The sequence below is a fragment of the Puma concolor genome, chromosome A3 (assembly GCF_028749965.1).
Source record: "Puma concolor isolate L17-30 chromosome A3, mPumCon1.1.hap2, whole genome shotgun sequence".
NCBI classification, from domain to species: Eukaryota; Metazoa; Chordata; class Mammalia; order Carnivora; family Felidae; genus Puma; species Puma concolor.
Window position 1 is genome coordinate 120101397 of NC_141669.1, and position 22079 is coordinate 120123475.

At 40.5% G+C, this 22079-nt stretch overlaps 1 protein-coding gene across 7 annotated transcripts in view; it reads left to right on the forward strand.

Annotated features, from left to right (window-relative positions):
- RALGAPB (Ral GTPase activating protein non-catalytic subunit beta) overlaps positions 1–22079 on the forward strand; it is an 89295-nt gene that overhangs the window by 38508 nt on the left and 28708 nt on the right. For 2 of the 7 annotated variants that reach the window (XM_086702176.1, XM_086702181.1), the window contains 9 exons: positions 1926–2093; positions 2623–2737; positions 3248–3395; positions 5550–5614; positions 7026–7164; positions 9358–9491; positions 10569–10751; positions 14301–14452; positions 19657–19844. In XM_086702176.1, coding sequence (XP_086558302.1) covers positions 1926–2093; positions 2623–2737; positions 3248–3395; positions 5550–5614; positions 7026–7164; positions 9358–9491; positions 10569–10751; positions 14301–14452; positions 19657–19844 — 1292 coding nt within the window. The remainder of the gene's footprint in view (positions 1–1925; positions 2094–2622; positions 2738–3247; positions 3396–5549; positions 5615–7025; positions 7165–9357; positions 9492–10568; positions 10752–14300; positions 14453–19656; positions 19845–22079) is intronic. The other 5 variants (XM_086702177.1, XM_086702182.1, XM_086702180.1 and 2 more) reach the window with 3 other exon arrangements.

Below are 22079 nucleotides of genomic sequence, written 5' to 3' on the forward strand. Positions count from 1 at the left end.
TCCAGGCTCTGAGCTGTCAGTGCAGAGCCTGATGCGGGGCTTGAACTCATGAACCGTGAGATCATAACCTGAGCTGAAGGCGGACGCTTAACCGACAGAGCCACCAGGCTTTGGCTTTAAGTAACAGGAAACTCCTCTGCTGATCAAAAGTGTGATTTAAGCAAAATAGAAACATGTTATGAGAAATTGTGCCATTTAATACATTCTGAGGTCAGGACATGCAGCGGGGCCGCACAACTAGAAAGTGTTCAAGGAACAAAACAACTTTCTTCCTGTTTCTCTGTCTTCTTGGTCTCCCAGAACTTCTTCATTCTTCTCTTCTCTGCAGATTATACTCTTACGTTTCAGTGTGCTTCTGAGTTCCCAAATTCCATTGCTTTGGTCTAGGTGATCAGGAGGGCCAGTTAGCATCTCTGAAGCCTAATTTCAGATTCCTGCGAAAAAAGATCTGATTGATCGGGCGTCTACCTCTGGCCTAGTCAGCTATGGCTGTGAGGGTGGGTCACATGGAGTGCTGGAGCTCATCCTTTGTGGTGGGGGCATAGTCTCAGGAGGGAGACTATGGGTTGGGGAGATACCCTGAACAGTACCAATAGTGATAAGGTGGAAGGTTGTTATCGTGAGCTTTCTGTCTGGCCCATAAGACTGGATGGATGGTAGTATGACCAACCAAAAGGGCAGATTTGTGAGAGGGCAGATGATGAACTTAGTTATGAACCTGTTGAGTGTGAGATGCCTGTGGGATATTAACAAATAATTAAGTTCCTACTATGTGCCAGACACTCTGCAAATACTGGAGTAATCAGTACATGTTGTCAGTAATCGATAATTGGACATGACCTGCCTTTAGGTATCCACACACTTTTGGCTGACAGATCTGGGCTCAGTTGAGAGGCATGGACTAAAGACTGATTTGATTATATTCTGTGGCTTAAAATATTCTGTGTCTCTCTTCTATTTTAAGAGAGAGAGAGCTTAAGAGAGTGGATGGAGCTTAGCAGCCTGATGGACACCAGTATAGGAGGCAAGCGGAGTAAGAGGTCTGTTAGAGGAAACAGCTACAGCAGTCAGAGAGGGAAAAGAAGAAGGGAGTATATTAAAGTGGTGAATGAATACTTTAAAAAGGCAGAGTAAGTTGAGACTTGGACATGTCTTTTGGATTTAGCACTTGGGACACTGTCGGTTATTTGCGAATATGGTTTTAACTGAATTCTAGGAAGAGAAGCTAGACTGAAATGTGTTGAGTAGTGACCAGGAGGTGAGGAAGCTGTTTCCAAAGAGTTTTGCAGAGAAAAGAAGTACCTCACGGTAGTAGAAGAGTTTACCAGTATAGTCGCTCTGAATTATAGAAGATTGAATACCTAGTTGATTGGGGGTTAGGGGAGGGGGCTAAACGAAGGTAGATGCAGGTATATTCCTAAAAGGAGTTTTATTTCAGACTCTCCTCCATGTCATGGTGAATGCAGGGCTGCATGAGGTTTCTTTCTTTCATCGTCCCCCTGGAGAAGAGGGGGAAGGGAAAAAAGACACAATGCACCCTTTTTTTTTCTTTAGGAATTGGAAGACGTTGCAAAACTTTACTGGCATGGAATTCAGCTCACTAATTCCTCTGGTTTATTAATAATTGCTGTAGCCATTTGTTTTGTTTTGGTTGCTTCATTTGCAGGCACCTATAACTTTGAGTTGCAAGGCTTAAAACTTCAAGAAGGTGTAAGAGACATGAATCTTTTTTTTCTTTTCATTAGGAAAGATATTTTGGTTCTTAGTATATTTGCTTTTGAGTTGTTCTAACTCCAGTAATACCTTTTAAGGATAGAAGTAATGAAGAGTGGAAATAGACTTTCAGATGACTATGTAGAAAATATTAATGATTATGGAAATAATTGATCGGCAGTTTGTTTAAAATTTTTTTCTTGCTTTCCTAGATTTTACATGCTTTTAATTCAAGGTTTGCAGATAAATGATTATGTGTGCCATCCTGTCTTGGCCAGCGTTATTCTAAACTCCCCTCCTTTGTTCTGCTGTGACTTGAAAGGGATTGATGTTGTGGTTCCTTACTTTATTTCAGCTCTTGAAACCATTTTGCCTGACAGGTAAGCTATCATTCTGCACTAGTATGTCACTTGTTGGGTTTGGCCTGGTCTGTTTTGGTGCTTCCTCCCCAGTTGCCTAATTTATCCTGTGCTATTGTCTTCATAGCCCAGAGGAACTCAGGTCACATTACATGGGCATAGAACATCCAGATCCATCCACCTCATCCCTGAATTCAATCAGTTCTGATTTGTCCATGGGCATGTTGAATTCTTTTTGGCCTGATCTGGAGGGCTAAGAACAACCCCAGCCCAGAGGTCCTACTTTTATAGAGTAGGTCATACATTTAAAATCAGTCAGTCAGATTCTAGTTTAATTCTGTAACACCTTAACATAGAAATTCACATACACACACTGCAGAAAATAAACTCAGTGGAAAGTAGTTACTGCATTCTTTATGAAACCAAACCCAGTACTTCTATTGTGAAAAATTGACATAATGTATATTTGGCAATAGCTAAAAACATACTTTGGTTTGGAAATACCAAAAGCTTTTTTTTTTTTCTTTTTTTTTCTTTTTTTTTTTGGCAGAGAACTCTCAAAATTCAAAAGCTATGTAAATCCAACAGAATTGAGAAGATCTTCCATTAATATCCTACTTTCTTTGTTGCCCCTCCCTCATCATTTTGGCACAGTCAAATCTGAGGTAATGTTTCATTAAAGTTTTTTATGTTCTGCATTCTGTTTTGTGTGTTTCTTCAAGTCAAATTGTATTTTAAAAATGGAACATGAGCTTTTTAAGATTTTTCTCAGGGACTCCTGGCTAGCTCAGTCGGTGGAGCATGCAACTCTTGATCTTGGGGTTGCGAGTTAGAGCCCCACATTGGATGTAGAGATTACCTAAAATAAATAAATCAATAAAATCTTAAAAAAAAAAAAAAAAAAGAACCAACTTAGATTATTTCAGTTGAACTGGCAAAGTTGATTTGTTGTGGTATTTCTTCTGTCAGTCAACCAGCATGCCTTGGTCTACTATTTCAGATGGCACTAACACATGCTGTGTGAGTTAGTGCCACATTAGCCAGCACAGTGGCTAATATTAGTCAGATTGAAAGCCTTTCTTGTTAGACCGACCTCTTTGTCCACTGCAGCGGTTGCCACATGGGCATAGTGCACCACAACGGTCGATGTTGAATATTATTTGTTTCTTCCATAGGTGGTCCTGGAAGGAAAGTTTAGTAATGATGACAGCTCTTCATATGATAAACCGATCACTTTTTTGTCCCTGAAGTTGAGACTTGTGAATATACTAATAGGTGCCTTGCAAACGGAGACGGACCCCAACAACACTCAAATGATACTAGGTTTGTGTTCACAAAAGTTTTTTTAGTGAACCTGTATGCTGTTGACACCAGGCATGCTGAGACAGCAGGGGTCAGTGATGGGAACCTAAGCCTAATACAGCTCTACTTATTCTGAATCAGAGGCAGAATTGTTTGCTTTTATATATGAAAAAGTTTAAAGGGGGGAGATGAGGGAAGGGGGAAGAAATACAGTTGTCTTAGTGCATCATTTTTGTTTAGTTTTATTTGTGATATTTTTCTCTTTCCCTCTTGCCTTTCCTCTCTCCTCTCTCCCTTAACCCACTTCCTCCCCTGCCCTCTCTTGTCTTTCCTTCCCTCCCTTCTTACATCTGTGTTTTCCTCTTCCTCCTGCCCATTACATCCATATGGAAAAAATTTGAGTTGGGTGTAATTCTAGAAGCCATGTAAGAACGCTGCCAGGAGGAAACTGAGGAGGAGCTGTTGCTGTGCTTCCCTCCTTTTTCCTTAATGTTTTCTTTTGGTCCCCTGATCATACTGATTCTCTTTTAAATGGCCCCTCATCGTTACGGCCAGTGACATATTATAAGCGCTCATTATTTTTCAACTTGATTACTACAACTGCCTCTTTCTGTCTTTCATCGAAGCCAAGAGCATGGTCCTAAGTACAGGCATTCTGAGGACAACACTAAAGAACTGATGGCATGGCTTTTATCCTTGAGCAAGTCCTATTGCAGAAATTAGGATATCCTCAAGGCAGAGCTGATTGCCTGCCTTGTTCAGTGTCTTCAGTGTTGAGCGAAGAAACCAAAAGGGCAAGAAAGACTTCAGAGGGGGAAGTGGGAGTTAAGTTTGATCTTGTAGGGCAGAATTTGAATAAGGCAGAAATGAGGTTAGGATTTCATTTCAGGAGAGGAAGTGTCATGACCAAAGAATTGGTGATTGCAGTCGTAGTTGGAGTGAGTGTTCAGAATGTAGTATGTTTTGCAGTGAGAAAGTGGAATAAATAGGGAAGAATAAATTGTTCCCTTTTGGAAAAGACTTGAAGGAACAGAGCTTAAATCTCACTATAAGAGGGCCTCCAAGTTGTAGGGTTTTAGGTTATTCAAATAACATATCACTTGAAATCAGATAATTTTCTACAGAGTTGATATTTAGTTTTGCCTTAACCCTTGTTCTGAAGAGCTCCCTATGTATATTTCAAGAAAGAGTCAATTGTCACTCTTCCTATAGATTGGGAAAACTATGTCTGTCCCTTCTTTAACCAGGTGGACAAGAGCACTCCCACACTGGGATGAGAAGCATTGTGTTAGGCTCACCATCTTGTTTCTGTCGTAGCCTTTTCTAGAGCTGTAAGTTCCCTGATGGTAAATACATGCAGCTTGCCTTCAGAATGTGCAGCCATGGTCAAGCCCTGAACCATGTGGCTTTAATCATTCTGAAAAAGCAGTCTGGTATGTGTATGTATATACCCACATGCGCGCGCACGCACACACACACACACACACACACACACACACACACACACACACACTGGAGTATTACTCGGCAATCAAAAAGAACGAAATCTTGCCATTTGCAACAACATGGAGGGAACTAGAGGGTAGTATGCGAAGCAAAATTAGCCAGTCAGAGAAAGACAAATATATGACTTCACTCATTTGTGGAATTTAAGATACAAAACAGATGAACATAGGGGAAGGGAAGCAAAAATAATATAAAAACAGGAAGGGGACGAAAACATAAGAGACTCTTAAATATAGAAAACAAACTGAGGGTTGCTAGAGGAGTTATGGGTGGGGGGGTGGCTAAATGGGCAAGGGGCATTGAGGAAGACACTTGGAATGAGCACTGGGTGTTATACGTATGGGATGAGTCACTGGAATCTACTCCTGAAATCATTATTGCACTATATGCTAATTAGCTTGGATGTAAATTAAAAAATTAAAAAGCAGTCTGGTCAGAAAGATATAGCTGTGATTTTTATTTTGTTGTTTTTCTTTTATTTCTAAAAGAACAGAATGTGATTTTAAAGTATTCCATATCTTTCTTAGTTTGTATTACCCTTGAAATTGACATGTTTACATAGCTAAAATCATATTCCTGTCTCTGCTGTTAATTGAGATATTTCAGCCATTTTAGTATTCTTGTCATATATTTAAATAAAACGCACTTTTTTTTTTTTTGCTGTTACAGGGGCAATGTTAAATATTGTTCAAGATTCAGCACTTTTAGAAGCCATTGGTTGCCAAATGGAGATGGTAAGAAGCATACCACGTGTAATCTGTCAGGAGAATATCAACATCTGATTTTATGTAAATTGCATTCCAAAATGTCTGTCTTTGTGATTTTTAAAGGCATTTATAAATTCAGCTCATTGATTCTGAAGGATCCTGTTTTAAAATGTGTATTTCGAGGTTTCTTACCTTTTAGTGCTTCCTCAGCCATTAATCAGGTCTTTGAGAGATTCTGCATGAGAGAAATTTCAGATAGATACAGTTCCTGGACAGTGTCTACTTAAAGCTCTTGACTTCTTTTGCTGTGCTGGTGAACTGGCTTAAATAATCTAGGAAAAGCCCTCTATTCTATTATTCCTTCTATGCCTAGTAGATCTAATGCTGGCTGGAAACAAGCATGAGTTTATTCTTTTCCATCTTATCAACTCTTTTTTTTTTTTTTTTTTAAGTTTATTTATTTTGAGAGAGTGAGAGAATGGGCAGGCGCATGTGAGCGGGGGAGGGGCAGAGAGAGAGAGAGAGAGAGAGAATCCCAAATGGGCTTTGTGCTGTGAGCCTAAAAAATAGTGAGATAGTGACCTGAGCCAAAATCAACAAATGGACACTTAACCGATTGAGCCACCCAGGCGCCCCCATCAGCTCTTTTACACCAAAGTTTGAAGGTCCCCCAAAGCATCAGTGCTTCCAAATTAAAAATGTTTCCCACTGCCCCCCTACTTCTGGCTTCAGGATATGTGATCCTTGTACTTGGGGTAAAGACAGGAGAGTGGAGAAATTAATAGAGTATACTAGAATGAGATGGGTATATGTAAGATGGGTGATCAAATATTATTAAGGAAATTAGATTCATATCCCAGTAGGTAGCTAAAATAATCAACTGATCTGGATATAATGAATTTTGTTTATATGGGGGAAAATGAGAGAAATCTTTAACAGATACCTTTGTCAGCCCCTGTACATATGGAAGTACTAACTGTAATATTTCATTGTTTGTGTTCTATGATGTAACTACATTTGAAAGTTACTGTTGTTTATTTGTGTTTTGTTTTTTTTAAGATTGTATAAATCTTAAAGCGTTCTGAAGTTTTGCTTAGAGGCACTAGGGTGTTTCTTTAAGGACCCAGAGTTATTAGCTCGTGAAATCTAGTGAAGATGGGAAAGGTCCTGAGCTGGCCCTTTGTAAACAGCGGCAAAGAAGACTCCAGAATGGGCAACCATAATCATCAGACCTTTCATACCCTTTAATAGATGGTGTCTGTGCAAAAACATGATAGTTTTAATCCCTTGTCAGTTTTTATCTGTATCAGTTTGTGCTGCTTAAACGGCTACTTAGCCATTCCATTTTATCAATGTGGCTTTTAATGACTGACCTCTATTTATACTTGTCAACTTGGGATGTAGACCTCAGATATTTGACTCGTTTTTATTTGACTAGGGTGGTGGAGAAAATCACCTGAAGAGTCATAGTCGCACTAATAGTGGTATTAGTTCAGCAAGTGGTGGAAGCACAGAGCCCACAACTCCTGACAGTGAAAGACCTGCTCAGGCCCTCCTAAGGGATTATGGTAAGCCATGTCTGGTTTTTTGAAATCCAAATTTTATTGAATAACTTTTAATGCCCAGATATGTAAGACAAACAAAATCTTTTTAAAATTTTAATGTTATGATTTTTTAAGGTATTTAAGTGTAATAGACTATTAGTCTAAGAGATTTTTATTATTTTTTAATTTTTATTTTATTTTAGAGAGAGAGTGTGAGCAGGATAGAGGGGCCAAGGGAGGGAGAGAAATTTAAGCAGGCTCCATGCTCAGTGTGGAGCCCGATGTGGAGCTTGATCCCATGACCCTGGGATCATGACCTGAGCTGAAATCAAGAGTTGGATGCTCAACTGCCTGAGCCACCCAGGCGCCTCTAAAAGATTTTTTTAAAACAAAGCAAATCTTTTAAAATTAGCTCTATAGCTTCTAATAGCTAATTTTGGGTAGTTTATTAGATTTTATAAATGATTATAGTGGGTTGTCAGGGAAACATTTCTGGATTCTGTACCAAGTGTTGGTAATACAGAGTCAAATAGGATGTGCTGTCCCTCAGGCTCTAATGACAGAGTCAGCCAGCACGTCAGTTATTGCAGTGTGATAAGGGGAGTGATGAAATATACATTAGATGGGAACTCACAGGAGAGTGTCTTTGTGTTTAAAAACTATATATCTTACTATAACTGGTTAGATTCTTCAGTCACAAATTTTAAGCAAGAGTAAGGCAGCATTTGCTAGTTGAGCATTCTATTCAATGATATCCTTTACCCTTGGCAGTTACTTTATGGGTTCTGTGAATTTGTGGGTGCCTTTGTATTTTTATACATAATTATTCATATTGTATTGAATCCGTGAGTGCCAGTCCAACTTGACTGGAATGAAATCTAGATCCTTAGATGTGAATTTAATTTTTTAATCATCTGGAAAATTCATGAGCTTAGGAGTCCAGGCATGTTTTAAGTATCCTCGAGCATGTCAGATATATCAGGTCATTGTGAGGTTTTTCAACAAATTTAAATACAGCATTTATAAAGAAGTTACTTAAAATTGTTATCTTCTTCATTATGTTCATGGATTTAAGTATACTATAGGTGAAAATTTGTTTTTTATGCTTTCTAAAACACTTTTAAACTAAAGAATTTTCTGAATTATTGTATGTGTTCTAATATAAATGTTGGAAGTGATTATTGTTTGTTTCAGCATTTTGAACTGGTGTTAGTGAGTTCTGCTTGTAATGTTGTAGTTTTTACTAAGAAATCCAGATTTGTGTTAGTGTCGCATGAATGTCTCTCTTTAATGATCATTCCTTTTTCTGTTGTCACTGCCCTCTTTCTGATAGGATCGACAGGTATAATGTCCCTAAAGCTTCCTTTATAATAAAATTCAATTTAGTTTGTCCTAATTTATTATTAGCTAAGTAGTAATTACTTTACATTTTTTAAAAGTTTTTATTTATTTATTTTGAGAGAGGATGAGAGAGAACAAGTGGGGGAGGGACAGAGAGAAAGGGGGACAGAGGATCCAAAGTGGGCTCTGTGCTGACAGCCGGGAGCCCGATGTGGGGCTTGAACTCGAGATCCGAGAGATCATGACCTGAGCCGAAGTCAGACGCTTAACCGACTGAGCCACCCAGGCGCCCCAGTAGAACTGGAGGCCAAATAAAAAACATGGTGACTTGGTTAATTTCTTTTTTAGAAGTCCTAAAGTGGTCTTAGAGAATTAAATGTTAAAATGTGTTTAGAAAGACATTGCATGTGACTTTTGATAGTTTAAACCCTGAGAATAATTTCAACAGATGCTTTATTCCTAGCATCTGAGGGGATTCTAAAATGTGAATTCTTTTTTCTATAAAATTCCAAGGAAATAATGATAGCCTTTTCACTGTTTTTTTTTTTTTTTTTGAAAATGTAACTCTCTATGAGTTTAGAAATTTTAAGATTTACATTATTATAAGAATGATATCGAACTGCCAGATCCCGGTGGATGTCTGTGTAAAAAGTAGCTGAGCTGGGAACTAGAAGCTGCTTTGGTCCAGTGTGTGTGCCCTGTGCACTGTTGTTGAGTCAGGCTTGGTGCTCAGGCCGGTGGGGTGGGGAGTGTAGCCCTGTGCGGGTGCCCATTGTGCTCACTGTGGCTGCTGTGGTCTGTGCCTGGTGGAATGCTGTGCTTCTTGTTACTAATGCTTAGTTGTTTTCCCTCCCTGTGGGATGTGGCATTGGGGTTATATCCTAGCTCTTAATACAGATTCAGCTGCTGGGCTCCTGATCCGCAGCATTCATCTCGTCACCCAAAGACTCAACTCCCAGTGGCGGCAAGACATGAGCATATCACTGGCAGCTCTAGAGCTCCTCTCTGGCCTGGCAAAGGTGAGGGGAACAGTCGTCGTATTTTAGCCTGACAGCTTTGGACCGTCACTCTTTTTCCCGTATCTCCTGACAGTGGTGGTTATACTCAAACGTAGTTTATGTCTAGAGTGTGCAAAAAGGAGCCTTCAAATGAAATTTTACAAAGTGAACTTTATTTGTTTTTAATAAGTTCAAAGAGTGAATTATATTTTTGTTGTTTACAGGAAACATCTCAGTACTTCCTATTTATTTGCAAATGATAATAGAATGCCTGTTGATTTTGTATATGCTATATAATACCCTTAAATTTTCAGCGTGACATTTTATGCCATTGTAGGATCATCAGATTTTAATAAGTACGTGGGAAAATGTGCACAAATCTCAAAATATTTATGCTGAGTACAAGAAGCCAGACCCTCTCCCCTCAAAAAAAGAATACAATACTATATGATTTTATTTGTATAAAACTCTAGAAAATGCAGGCTAACCTGTAGTGACAGAAGGTAGATCAGTAGTAACCTAGGGAAGGGGCATAAAGGAGTGGGAGAAAGGATTAGCAAGGTGCATGAGGATATTTTGGGGGGTGATTAATATGTCCACTACTTTGATTGTGCTGATAGTTCACAGGTATATACTTTGGCCACAATTTATCAAATTTTTCACTTTCAATATGTGTAGTATCCTCTATGTTAATTGTACCTCTGAGCAGGTACATAGAACTTCGTAGCCCATAGAGCCTCACTGTAGGGTTGGGTTAGGGGCTTCAGAGGCTTCAGAAATGGGCACACGTTCCATTGCCAGCTATCCTTCTGATATCTGGCAATGATGAAGTTTAGGTTTTAGGCAGTGAAGAAATATGCTAAAATGAAATACTGTTTTAGGGTTTGAAAAATGCCTTCTTTATAGAGTATTATGTGATACATCTGAAATATTCTGTTCCTCTGTAGAAATACCATTTTTTTTTTTTTAATACCATTTTAAAAAATAAGGCTTTCTATGGTGTATCACAGCGTCAGAAAGGCTGGGCTTCGGCGCAGATACTTTGAAATTGGTACGGTGGTTCCTGGCTAACTGTGTTCCCCGTGTGACTGTGTTCAGGTGAAGGTGATGGTGGACTCTGGAGACCGGAAGCGAGCCATCAGCTCCGTGTGCAGCTACATTGTGTACCAGTGTAGTCGGCCAGCTCCTCTTCACTCCCGGGATCTGCACTCCATGATAGTAGCGGCTTTTCAGTGTCTCTGTGTCTGGCTGACAGAGCACCCTGATATGCTTGATGAAAAGGTTAGTTTACTAGATCTGTTGTTTGTTTGTTTGTTTTTGAGAGAGAGCAGGTGCATGTACACTGCTCGCACATGAGCCAGGGAGGGGGAAAGGGAGAGGGAAAGAAGAGAATCTTAAGCAGGCTCCACATCTAGCACCGAGCCTGACACAGGGCTTGAGCTCATGACATGAGCCAGACACGTAACTGACTGAGCCACCCAGGCGCCCCAAGTTTACTAGATCTTAAAACGGGGAGAAGAAACAAAAATGTATGCTGGGAAAATCCCTCTTAAAAGAGAATCTTTAAGGTGGGGGAAATGGGAAAATGGGTGATGGGCATTGAGGAGGGCACTTGTTGGGAGGAGCACTGGGTTTTGTATGTAAATGTTGAACCATGGGAATCTACCCCAAAAACCAAGGGCACACTTTACACACTGTATGTTAGCCGATTTAACAATAAGTTATGTTAAAAAAAAAGAATCTTTAAATACAGTATTGCATACTTACACTGAATATAGTTGTAATATTTTAGGAGAACACTTGTTCTTTTGAGCACAACTCAATAATTGTCATCATGCTTATATTTGGTTGCAAATTAACCCATAGAAAAGTTCTTTTTTATTATTATTTAAAAAAAATATTTTTTTAAACATTCATTTATTATTGAGAGACAGAGAGAGACAGAGCATGAGCAGGGGAGGGGCAGAGAGAAAGGGAGACCCAGAATGTGAAGCAGGCTCCAGGCTCTGAGCTCTCAGCACAGAACCCAATGCGGGGCTTGAACTCACGAACCACAAGATTATGACCTGAGCTGAAGTCTGATGCTTTAACTGACTGAGCCACCCCAGGCACCCCGAAAAGTTCTTTTGAAAAATGTAGCTTTCACCTCTTTGCTGTGGCTGCAGCAACTTCTTACTTGACATGTCTCCAAAGGCAGGAGAAATAAAAGCAGAAATGAACTGTTGGGACCTCATGAAGATAAAAAGTTTCTGCACAGCAAAGGAAACAGTCAACAAAACTAAAAGACAACCAGTGGAATGGGAGAAGATATTTGCAAATGACACACCAGATGAGGGGTTAGTATCCAAAATCTGTAAAGACCTTAGCAAACTAAAATTTAAAAAAAAAAAAAAAAAAAGAACAAAAAAAAGAACTTACCAAACTCAACACCTGAAAAACAATAATCCAGTGAAGAAATGGGCAGAAGACATGAATGGACACTTTTCCAAAGAAGACATCCAGATGGCTAACAGACACATGAAAAGGTGCTTAACATAGCTCATCATCAGGGAAATACAAATCAAAACCATTGAGATACCACCTGACATTGGTCAGAATGGCTAAAATTAACAACTCAGGAAACAATAGATGTTGACAAGGATGTGGAGAAAGGGGAACCCTCTTGCACTGTTGGTGGGAATGCAAACTGATGCAGCCACTCTGGAAAACAGTGTGGAAGTTCCTCAAAAAATTAAAAATAGAACTACCCTACAACCCAGCAATAACACTACTAGGAATTTATCCAAAGGATACAGGAGTGCCGATTCGAAGGGACACATGTACCCCAGTGTTTATAGCAGTGCTATTGACAATAGCCAAAGTATGGAAAGAGCCCAAATATCCATCAACTAATGAATGGATAAAGAAGATGTGGTGTGATGGAATACTACTTGGTGATGAAAAAGAATGAAATCCTGCCATTTGCAACAACGTGGATGGAACTGGAGGGTATTATGCTAAGTGAAATAAGTCAGAGACAGATACAGGTTTTCACTCGTGGAATTTGAGAAACTTAACAGAAAACCATAGGGGAAGGGAAGGGGAAAAAAAGTTACAAACAGGGAACCAAACCATAAGAGACTCTTAAATACAGAGAACAAACTGAGGGTTGTTGGGGGTGGAGGGTTGGAGGGGGGGCAGGGAAAATGGGTGATGGGCATTGAGGAGGGCACTTGGTGGGGTGAGCATAGGCATTGTATGTAAGTGATGAATCACGGGAATCTACTCCGGAAGCCAAGATTATACTGTATACACTGTATGTTAGTTAACTTGACAATAAATTACAAAATAAATATTAAAAAAAAAGTTGTAACCTTTTCTCTCTCTGCCCTTCCCCCCACTCGCGTGCACATGTACTTTCTCTCTTAAATGAAAATAAAAGGAAAGAAAGTTGGAATCTTGACTAATTTATCTGAAGTATTAAGAATATTATTTTTTGAAAGGATGTGGTAGCCTCAAGATGACCAGTGGGCACTTTGGTCACCCATTGCCAAATTCCGAAGGACAGTTGGTATCCCGGCTGCAAAACTAGAGCATAAATTGCCGTAAAGTTTGCCTGTATATAAAAATTTCATTTCGGGCCCCTAGATGGCTCAGTCAATTAAGTGTCCCAACTCTTGATCTCAGCTCAGGTCTTGATCTCAGGGTCTTGAGTTCAAGCCCTGTGGTGAGCTCTAAGCTGGGCATGAAGCCTGCTTAAAAAAAATTCATTTCACACATGTGTTCCATTTTCAAGTAGGCACAGGTATCTAGGCTGATTTCTCTTGCCATTGTTCCATGTTATATCTTCCTTACAGGGAGACAAGCAGTTATCAAGAATTCATAGTATAAATAAGAGATTATCAGGCTCATTGAATATTTATGGAGAGCTTTATATAGTTCTTAAAATAATACTGTTGATTAAATCTTCACTTTTTTTTTTTTAAACGTTTATTTTTGCAAGAAAGAGTATGAGTGAGGTAGGAGCAGAGAGAGGGGGACAGAGGATCCGAAGCAGGCTCTGTGCTGACAGCAGTAAGCCTGATGCAGGGCTCGAACTCATGAACCATGAGATCATGACCTGAGCTGAAGTCAGACAGATGCTCAACCTACTGAGCCACCCAGGTGCCCCAAATCTTAGTTATTTTCATTATGGCTTCTAAAGTTATGATACCAGGAATTGCTTAAAAATGTCAGTAACTGATAAATTTCCCTTTGGATAATCTAATGTACCTTTTTTTTTAATTAAAAAAATTTTTTTTTAGTGTTTATTAACTTGAGAGAGAGAGACAGATAGACAGGGTCTGAGAGGGCAAGGGACAGATAGAGGGAGACACAGAATCCGAAGTAGGCTCCAGGCTCCGAGCTGTCAGCACAGAGCCCATCGTGGGGCTTGAACCCACAAACCGTGAGATCATGACCTGAGCCGAATGCTTAACCTACTGAGCCATCCAGTCGTCCCTGGATAATCTAATGTATCTTAAACCACTCTAGGTTTAACTGAATTACTGTTGTGTCTCTTTAACTTGGGCTTTCATAATTTTATTGTCTGTGGTAATTTTATAAGAATTGTGACTGATAAAATAGTATGGAATTTATCATTACTTATTTAATTCTGAACACTCAAATTCAGTTCTTTAAAGAGAAATTGGGGTGGGGGCAAAGTTTATTATTGTGAAATTAATATCCACCTATGAAAGTGAGAAAGAAACTGGAGCCTGTCAGCAAAATACCACCACTATTAGTATTTTGATGTATTTCCCTGTCTTCTCAGGTGTATTACAAAAACTGATCTGCCTTTCCTGCTTCTAGGATTGTCTTAAGGAAGTATTGGAGATTGTGGAACTGGGAATTTCAGGAAGTAAGTCCAAGAACAGTGAGCAAGAGGTCAAGTACAAAGGAGATAAGGAGCCAAACCCCGCATCTATGAGGGTAAAGGATGCTGCAGAAGCCACCCTAACATGGTATGAAAGTGACTGCACAGGGATTGTGCCTAGGAATTAGGATGGGGTTAGCTGTCATCCCTGTTGTTTCTTCTCCTCCCCAGTTGTTCAGCATTAAGCGATGCAACCTCTCAAGATACTTTTTCTCTAGAAAAAAATGGAAAAGAAAAACTTGTCTTGGGGACCTTTTAAAAGAAGCCAGGGATGTGGGGCTGAGAGTTTGGGTCCTTTTTTTTCTGGGCTGGTTGGCATTGATCGAAGTCCTACCATGTTAGAGCTAGAAAGGATCTTGGAGAGCCTTACTTATCTCTTCACTTTGGTGTCTGAGTCCTGAGAAGGGATCTGCCTGTGGTCTCCTGCTTCTTCGCTTAGTGGTCTGTACTCTGTTACATTTATAGTATGTATTAGACGTTCATTCAGTCAGGACTTATGAGCTCCCTCTTACAAACTTATAATAGGATTGTAAAGATAAATCAGATTCAGCCACCATCCTCAAAGAGCTTCTTGTCCAAAAGGGCAGATAAGACATGAGCACAATAGCTATAATATTAGGTGGAGAATACGTGCTGCAAGAGAAGAGGTATAATAACATGCTGGCAGGAGGAAATGAATACTTCCAGATAGAGGGAAATCAAGATGACACTGGACCTGACTTTTACAGGATGGATGAAGAAGTTTCATCAAAAGCTAGATACAGAGTGGTTAAGAAGGCAGCAAGAGATTTCTTTTCTAATCATTTTGGTTGTGAAGGGATAGAGACAGGTCGGAACCTTAGAGAAATAGCAGAAAGAGCTGAGAGAGTTTACATTTGGCTGGTAAGTGAGGACGGTGGAAGAAGGGACGGAAGGCAGTTTAGGCACATTATGGACTGAAGGGAAGAGTTAAGTGGGGAAGATCGGAATCACATACAGATGGAAAGATGGAGCCTATGAAAAGGTAAGTGTGGATGAAGACCCAGAAAACATAATAGAGGGAAGGAGGATGTCCAGTCAGTCTGGGTTGGCTCATCTTGGTCTTCTTAATAAAGTGGTAGGCCTTCGTTAGCCTCTACTTCGGTGATAGTCTAATAAAAGTTTCATTTTTATTTTTAAAAACTTGATGTTTACATTGAGCCGAAATCTCTCCCGCTTTAGCTTCGACCCATTGGTGGAAGACTCCTTGCAGATTTGTACGTAGATCAGCCCTTACCAAGATTCCAGAATCTTTTTGGTGATCTGTTCATAACTTGGGGCAGGGACAGTCAAGTTGGATTTATTTCTCTTCTTCACGGGCTTTGGTCATTTAGTACATTTTTAGAAGCACGCATGCTTTATTTTAGTCCTCCTCACTGCACTAACTGGGCTTCCAGTGCACCTCTGGAGGTTTGGCTCTTAGCTAGAAAATCACAAAAATGGGCATGCAGCTGTTTAAGCATGTACTTACACAGACGGTTGAGTACTAGAAATAATAAAAGTTCAGAGGGAAGACCATATGAGAGGTGGGCTAGACTGAAAAGCTTTATGAAAGAACTGAGCGTTGATGTGTGCCTGAAAGAGTAAGAAGGATATGGAGAGAAAGAAAAGGGGAGAGCATTTCTTACTGGGAACTCTGTATCATACAAAAGTCAGTTTGCTGCAATCCTAGCCTGGGTAGGGCATTCCTAGGAGAGTATGCCGGAGAGCGAGCATTGGATATGTACTCAGAATGAGGAGTGAACCTGGGATGCTTCTGGGCAGCCTAGCCAGTGGTTATCTAGGTGACTCATCTGTTTTATCTGCAGCTGTCCTGCTGGCAACTCCACAAATGGTATTTCCAGTTACCAGTCTTGAAGAGTGCCCTGAAGAGTACTGTCATCATGAAACCTGTCCCAAACCAGAGCTCTTCGTTCCCTCAAAATTACTGCTTTATGTCAGCATCACTGCTGGTTTTCGGCTATACAAACGCAGACCTTTAGCTTTTTTCCTGATTTATCTCTGCTTTATCTGTCACTCCCCATGTGAAGCCAGTGACTGAGTCCAGTGGACTTTATTTTTGGAAGTATTTCTTCTGTCCCCTCTAACCTCAGCATCCTAGTCTAGACTCTTCTCACTTCTTGCCTAATTTCCATGTTTTTAATCTCACCCTTTCTGTTTATCTTGCATTCCATTTTTGAACTCATCCTTGGGCACTTTTTTTTTTTTTTTTTTGCTGCTCGAGTGGTTGAAAACTGAATAGATCTGTTTCCTGCCATGTTGTCTGAACTCCTTGTCTGATTGTCAAGGCCCTCCTTATCCTGTCCCCACTCACACTGATCTTTCTCAGCACATCCTTTCTGCCATAATAGAACCTGGCAGGCCATTTGTGGCTGTGAACCGGGCATGTTCTTACCTGTCTCTGTGTATTCCCTGGGTTTCAGGACTTCTGTCTTTTCCCCTCGGTCACATCCTTCACTGCTCAGTGCTCATATCAAATGTAGCTACCTCCATGGCACCTTCTTTGGTTATTCTGCTTCTGAATGATGACTCTTCTGTGCTTTTGTGCTCAGTCAGACCCGAGTGCACAGCACGGAATTCTATACTGTCATGATCGTATCTGGTTATATTTGATACATGCTAGTGTCGTCTCCCCAACTTGGGTAGAGTCCACATTTCCTTCTTTAACACTTCTCACAGTGCTCAGAATAGTAGGCAGTTATGAAGTGTAGACTGGCTAGTTGGGTGTTTTCTCCTTAGTGTACTATACAAATTCAGAATTAGGACTCTTGCAAGTCGTTTTGGCAGCCCCTCTGCTTAAGCAACTCGTAAGGCCTTCCAGGTTATTCGGCCTCTAATTTGGTGATAGTCTAACCCCTAAGGCTCCCATTTCATTTTTATTTTTAAAAACTCGATGTTTACACTGAGCTGAACTCTCCCACTTTAGCTTCCACCCATTCGTTCTAATTCAAACTTTTGATAGTGGAATCCTCTTTCCAGGCAGTAATGACATCTGAAGGTAATGCTTATGAAGATGGTGATTTGTTTCTGCCAGTACCTTAAGCTGTTTGTCATATGACAGAGATTCAAGTACCTTTATCGTCCTGGTCATTCTTCTCTCAATGGTGTGGGTTTGGGTTTGACTAAGTACCTCTTAAAGGTGGTTTGCTGAGTAAAATATTCTCCGTGAGGGTGGATGATCTTTACACTCTCTGGGATATTGTATTTTCATAAAAATGTACTTGGCGACCGCATTGGGTTTTTGAGAACTTGATAGTTTGCGTCAAGTCAACTAAAACTGGAGTCTTTCACACGTTTATTTTTTTGTCTGCTTTTCTCATCCTGTACTTCCTTGTTTGGGGGTATTTGTATCTATAGAACTTTACATTTAAACCTGAGATCTCTTCACGTAAGATTTACCTCATTATTTGGATCCCAACTTTTCCTCTGACATATTAACTCTGCAGCTCAACTTTTGGTCAGTGAGCCTGTTCTGTGTGTCCTAGTCAAAGACACTGATGAAAACATTGAAAAGAGACTCACAAAGCACATTATCAGAGATTTTCATTCAGGTTGACCGGGATTTTTTAATGTTGTCTGTAAGTTTATCCTGGTACACTGTCAAATACTTGCATGTCTTGATTTCAGACATAGTTCTCCCCCTTTCCAGTCTGGTCACTGTCAAGAAGAGAAAATGTGGTTAGGCTGGTATGATTTGATCTTAGTAACCTGTTCCTTGCCAGCAGCCCATTTGATAACTGTCTGTGAATCTTGCATGGAACACAACAAACTCCCATGGTCCATATATTTTGCGACATCTGTCTCTGCCCCATTTTAGAAAAACAAAGTCAAGTTTTCCTGTTTCTAGTCTGCTGGTATTTCACCCGTTTTCGACAATTCCTTAAAGGCTTGAACTCACCATCAGATTCTCCTGGTCTTTGAAATTTTTGGACAGTTCTCCTAAGAGAAGAGAAAATGGATGGAAAACATCTGCTGAGCAATGTTGCCTTCCATATCAGAGATATTTGGGTTTCGGTACTAGAATGAAAGGGAAAGGGAGAGGCTACTACTCAAGGATCGAGATGACAAAAATGGTGTTGGGGAGTATTCGTTTTCCAAATGAAGTGCATATGAAGGGTCAGGTGATATTAGGACCACAAGGTAAAATTTTTATGTTTTCATTAAAAGAGACTTTCTCTCTGTGCTTTAATTGTTTCATTTTAAAATGGGAATAATGTACTTATCTTATCTGTACTTATCTGTTGTTTTGATAGCTCAATAAAAGAATGTGTGTAAAGAATGTATGTAGACCAGTGCCTCATGGTGAGTGCCATATAGAGGTTATTAATTGAATGTATGCAGAAATCTCTATGGACATAAACATTTCTGAATGTTAAAGCTTGTTAAGTTGAATTCTAATTTATGAGGCATTTTTTTCTTATACATTCAAATTTAATAATTACAGTAGTTCTTTGAGATGTACTATTAGTGCCTCCAGTCTTATCTGTAAAACGAGGATAATGTCTACTCAGGACCGCACAGTGAGAAGGCAGCAGGCCCTGGTTTCTGGTTACTTAAAGATCACGTATCATGTCTGAGCCTGAATTTCCTCATCTGAAAAGTGGAGGTTTGGTGGGTCTTTGGGTCCTTTTCTAGGTCTAGAATGCTTTGGCTAGCATAACCCTGAAACCTGCAACACAGAACATTTTTTAAATATATCTTTAGGAGCTCCATGATTTGGAAGTATGGTTGTCAGTTTCCCTGGGTAGGAAGCTCTGAGAGAAATTTCCTTGCAAGAATCTTATTGGAAAATGCTTTTAGGATCAGTCCCTAGAGGGGGTGAAGGAAGCAGGACTGAGCAGAGGCAAGGACGAATGCGTGCAGGTGCAGCGAAGAGCTCTGGGGCTGGGTTAGCCCTTCAGAGTTCTCTCCAGTTAGGGCCCAGGGGCTGGGGCTTTGGACGCCCACACTGCCCTTGCCCTTTCGCTGGCTGTGGGCTGTCCCAGGATGAAGCTGTGATTCTGGGTGAGCTGGTTCTTGTTGGCTGAGAGCAAGTCCTGGAGAGGGACTCTCACCTGCAAGCTGTGGCCACCATGTCTGCATCTGGGGGAATGGATCTTTCAGTCTTGGGAGGCAGGACAGCACACCAAGCCATCCGCCCCAGGGAGTAAATCTGACTTGCAAAGAGGAAGTGTGGCTGTGGTCACTTAAACGAGCAGAAGGGCACATTGATGCATGAGGTAAACTTAAGATTTTGCTTTGGGGATTAACTGTTATCTTTTGCATTCTCCATAGTATTATGCAGTTGCTCGGCGCATTTCCTTCACCCAGTGGTCCCGCTTCTCCTTGTAGTCTGGTGAATGAGACCACTTTGATCAAGTACTCCAGGCTGCCAACCATAAATAAACATAGTTTCCGGTACTTTGTCTTGGATAATAGTGTCATCCTGGCAATGCTGGAGCAACCTCTTGGAAATGAACAGAGTAAGTTCCAGCACTTTGGGTCTTCTCCACTGCGAAATCACCGTGTTTTAGCTCCCTGCTAGCAGGCTGCTTCCAGGGTCAGGGACCTGTAGCTACAGGAACAACTGCAGATTCACAGCAACTTCGCATTTGTCAGAGGGTCTTCTAGCTACAGTGACTGAAAAATAGAGGGTCAGAAAATAGAATATACATAGTAAATAGAATCTTTTAGAGGCTCTTTTATGTATCTGAAATACTAGAACTAAAGTAGTTCTACAAAAAGTTTGTTTTAATGGGGTATTTTCTCTTGTTTACCATGTATAAAAATTACTGTTATTCTTCTTGAACTTTGGATCCTGCCCTTCTCCTCTCCTGGTACCCACTCCACATTGTTCTTTTTCAGTTAATGGTGCCACCCAAACAGACTGGAAATTTGAGGAGTCCTCTTGGCCTGCCCCTTCCTGTTTCTCCCTTACATAATTGGTGTCCAATTGCTCAGTGACTCTTGAATCTTTTTTTTTTCTCTGCCTCCCTCCCAATACATCCAAATGTAGGGTCTTATTATTTCTTACTGAGATTATTGCAGTTGCTTCCTACCTGGTCTCATCCCTCTCCTTCCGGTTCTAAAATGTGTTACCCTTCCCTCCATCCTACTTCCTGCCACCATTGTATTCTTCCTCAAATATGGATCTGACCATACCAGTGCCCTCATGAAAACCCTTTAATGATTTTCCACTGATACAACATGCACTGTTTCCCTCCTCAACTTTCTCTCAATTATAAGCTGTCTCAAGGTAGATTACCACTGCAACCCAGGCTACTCAAAGTACGTATATATTTTTTTAAGTTTATTTATTTATTTTGAGAGAGAGAGCCAGCAGGAGATGGGGCAGAGATGGAGAGAGAAAGAATCCCAAGCAGGCTCTGCACTGTCAGCACAAAGCCTAACGCAGGGCTCGAACTCACGAACCGTGAGATCGTAACCTGAGCTGAAAGCAAGAGTCGGGTGCTTAACCAGCTGACCACCCAGGTGCCCCAAAGTACATTTTTTTCCTGTTGGTAATCAGAATCAGCCAGTATGTAAAGGAAGCATCTTCTCATGCTTATGAGAAAGTGACGGTTATAGAATTTTGGGGCATAGAGAATCCAGGGAATCACCTCATGTTCAATTCCCTGATTTACAGGTGAAGAAACAGAGGCTCGGAGAGGGCCTGTGACTTATTCAAGGTTATTTGAAAAGTACATGGTATGACTAGGACTAGTGTCCAAATTTCCTGAGCCTCATTCTGTCCCTTTATATTGTCCTTATCGCACAGTATAGGATTTTGCCAGTAAAGACTTGTTACCTTTACAGAGGTGAACAGACTCTTACGGTCCCGTGCAAATTCTGTTGAGGCTATATGAGTAGGATCTCATGAATCTATAAAATGAAAGTGAGACATTTCCCTATCATTCAGAGATTCGTGAATACCGTCACAAGTTTCCACTGTGTGGTGGTAAGATACAGTGACTTTAATGTCAAATAGATGGGGCCTTTAATCATTGCCCAGTTCCAGAAGTGCTGATTCCAGCTCTTTCCTGCATGCACTTCTTTCTTCTCTATTCCAGACGTAGGGCTTGCTTGACTTTCTTCCCTGGCTTGTGCTTATTATTCATGATTCCTTCAGCCTCCTACTCCCAAGCCAACTGCTAAGGAGTCTAAAATCCCAGTGTCCCCTCTGGGTTTCCTGGCCTGAGGGGTAAGTGTCAGCCCTCTTCGAGATTCTTTAGGACTCTCCTATGTACTCTCATTCCCAGTCATTTCACTGCATTGGAAGTCTACTAAAAATACAAACAATTGGGATTTTATAGATTTACAAGGACATTTTAATAGTTTATTGTAACACTGTAACAGAAGAAGTGAGAAAGCAAAGTTTGAAAAAGTTTAACTCCACATCAGGACAAAAGGAGGGAATAAGAAGGAGGACCTGGGTCCCTCAGGAAGTCCATCCTGAGTTCTCCCCACCCCCCACCCCCCATTTCCTTCCCCTGAACTTCTGCTGGGATGGGACAGTGCCTGCCTGTGGCGGACACGAGTGCATAAGGTGTGGGTGAATGCAACATCAGCACTTCAAATACCCATCTGTCTGCACTTAGGTTGTTCTCAATACTGGAAGTTAAGAGCATTGGCTAGTATTTGTTTCCCAAAAATGGATTTATGTGAGGTAATGTTAGTCAGCATGTTGGTGAACATTATTTTATGTATTGTTAAACACG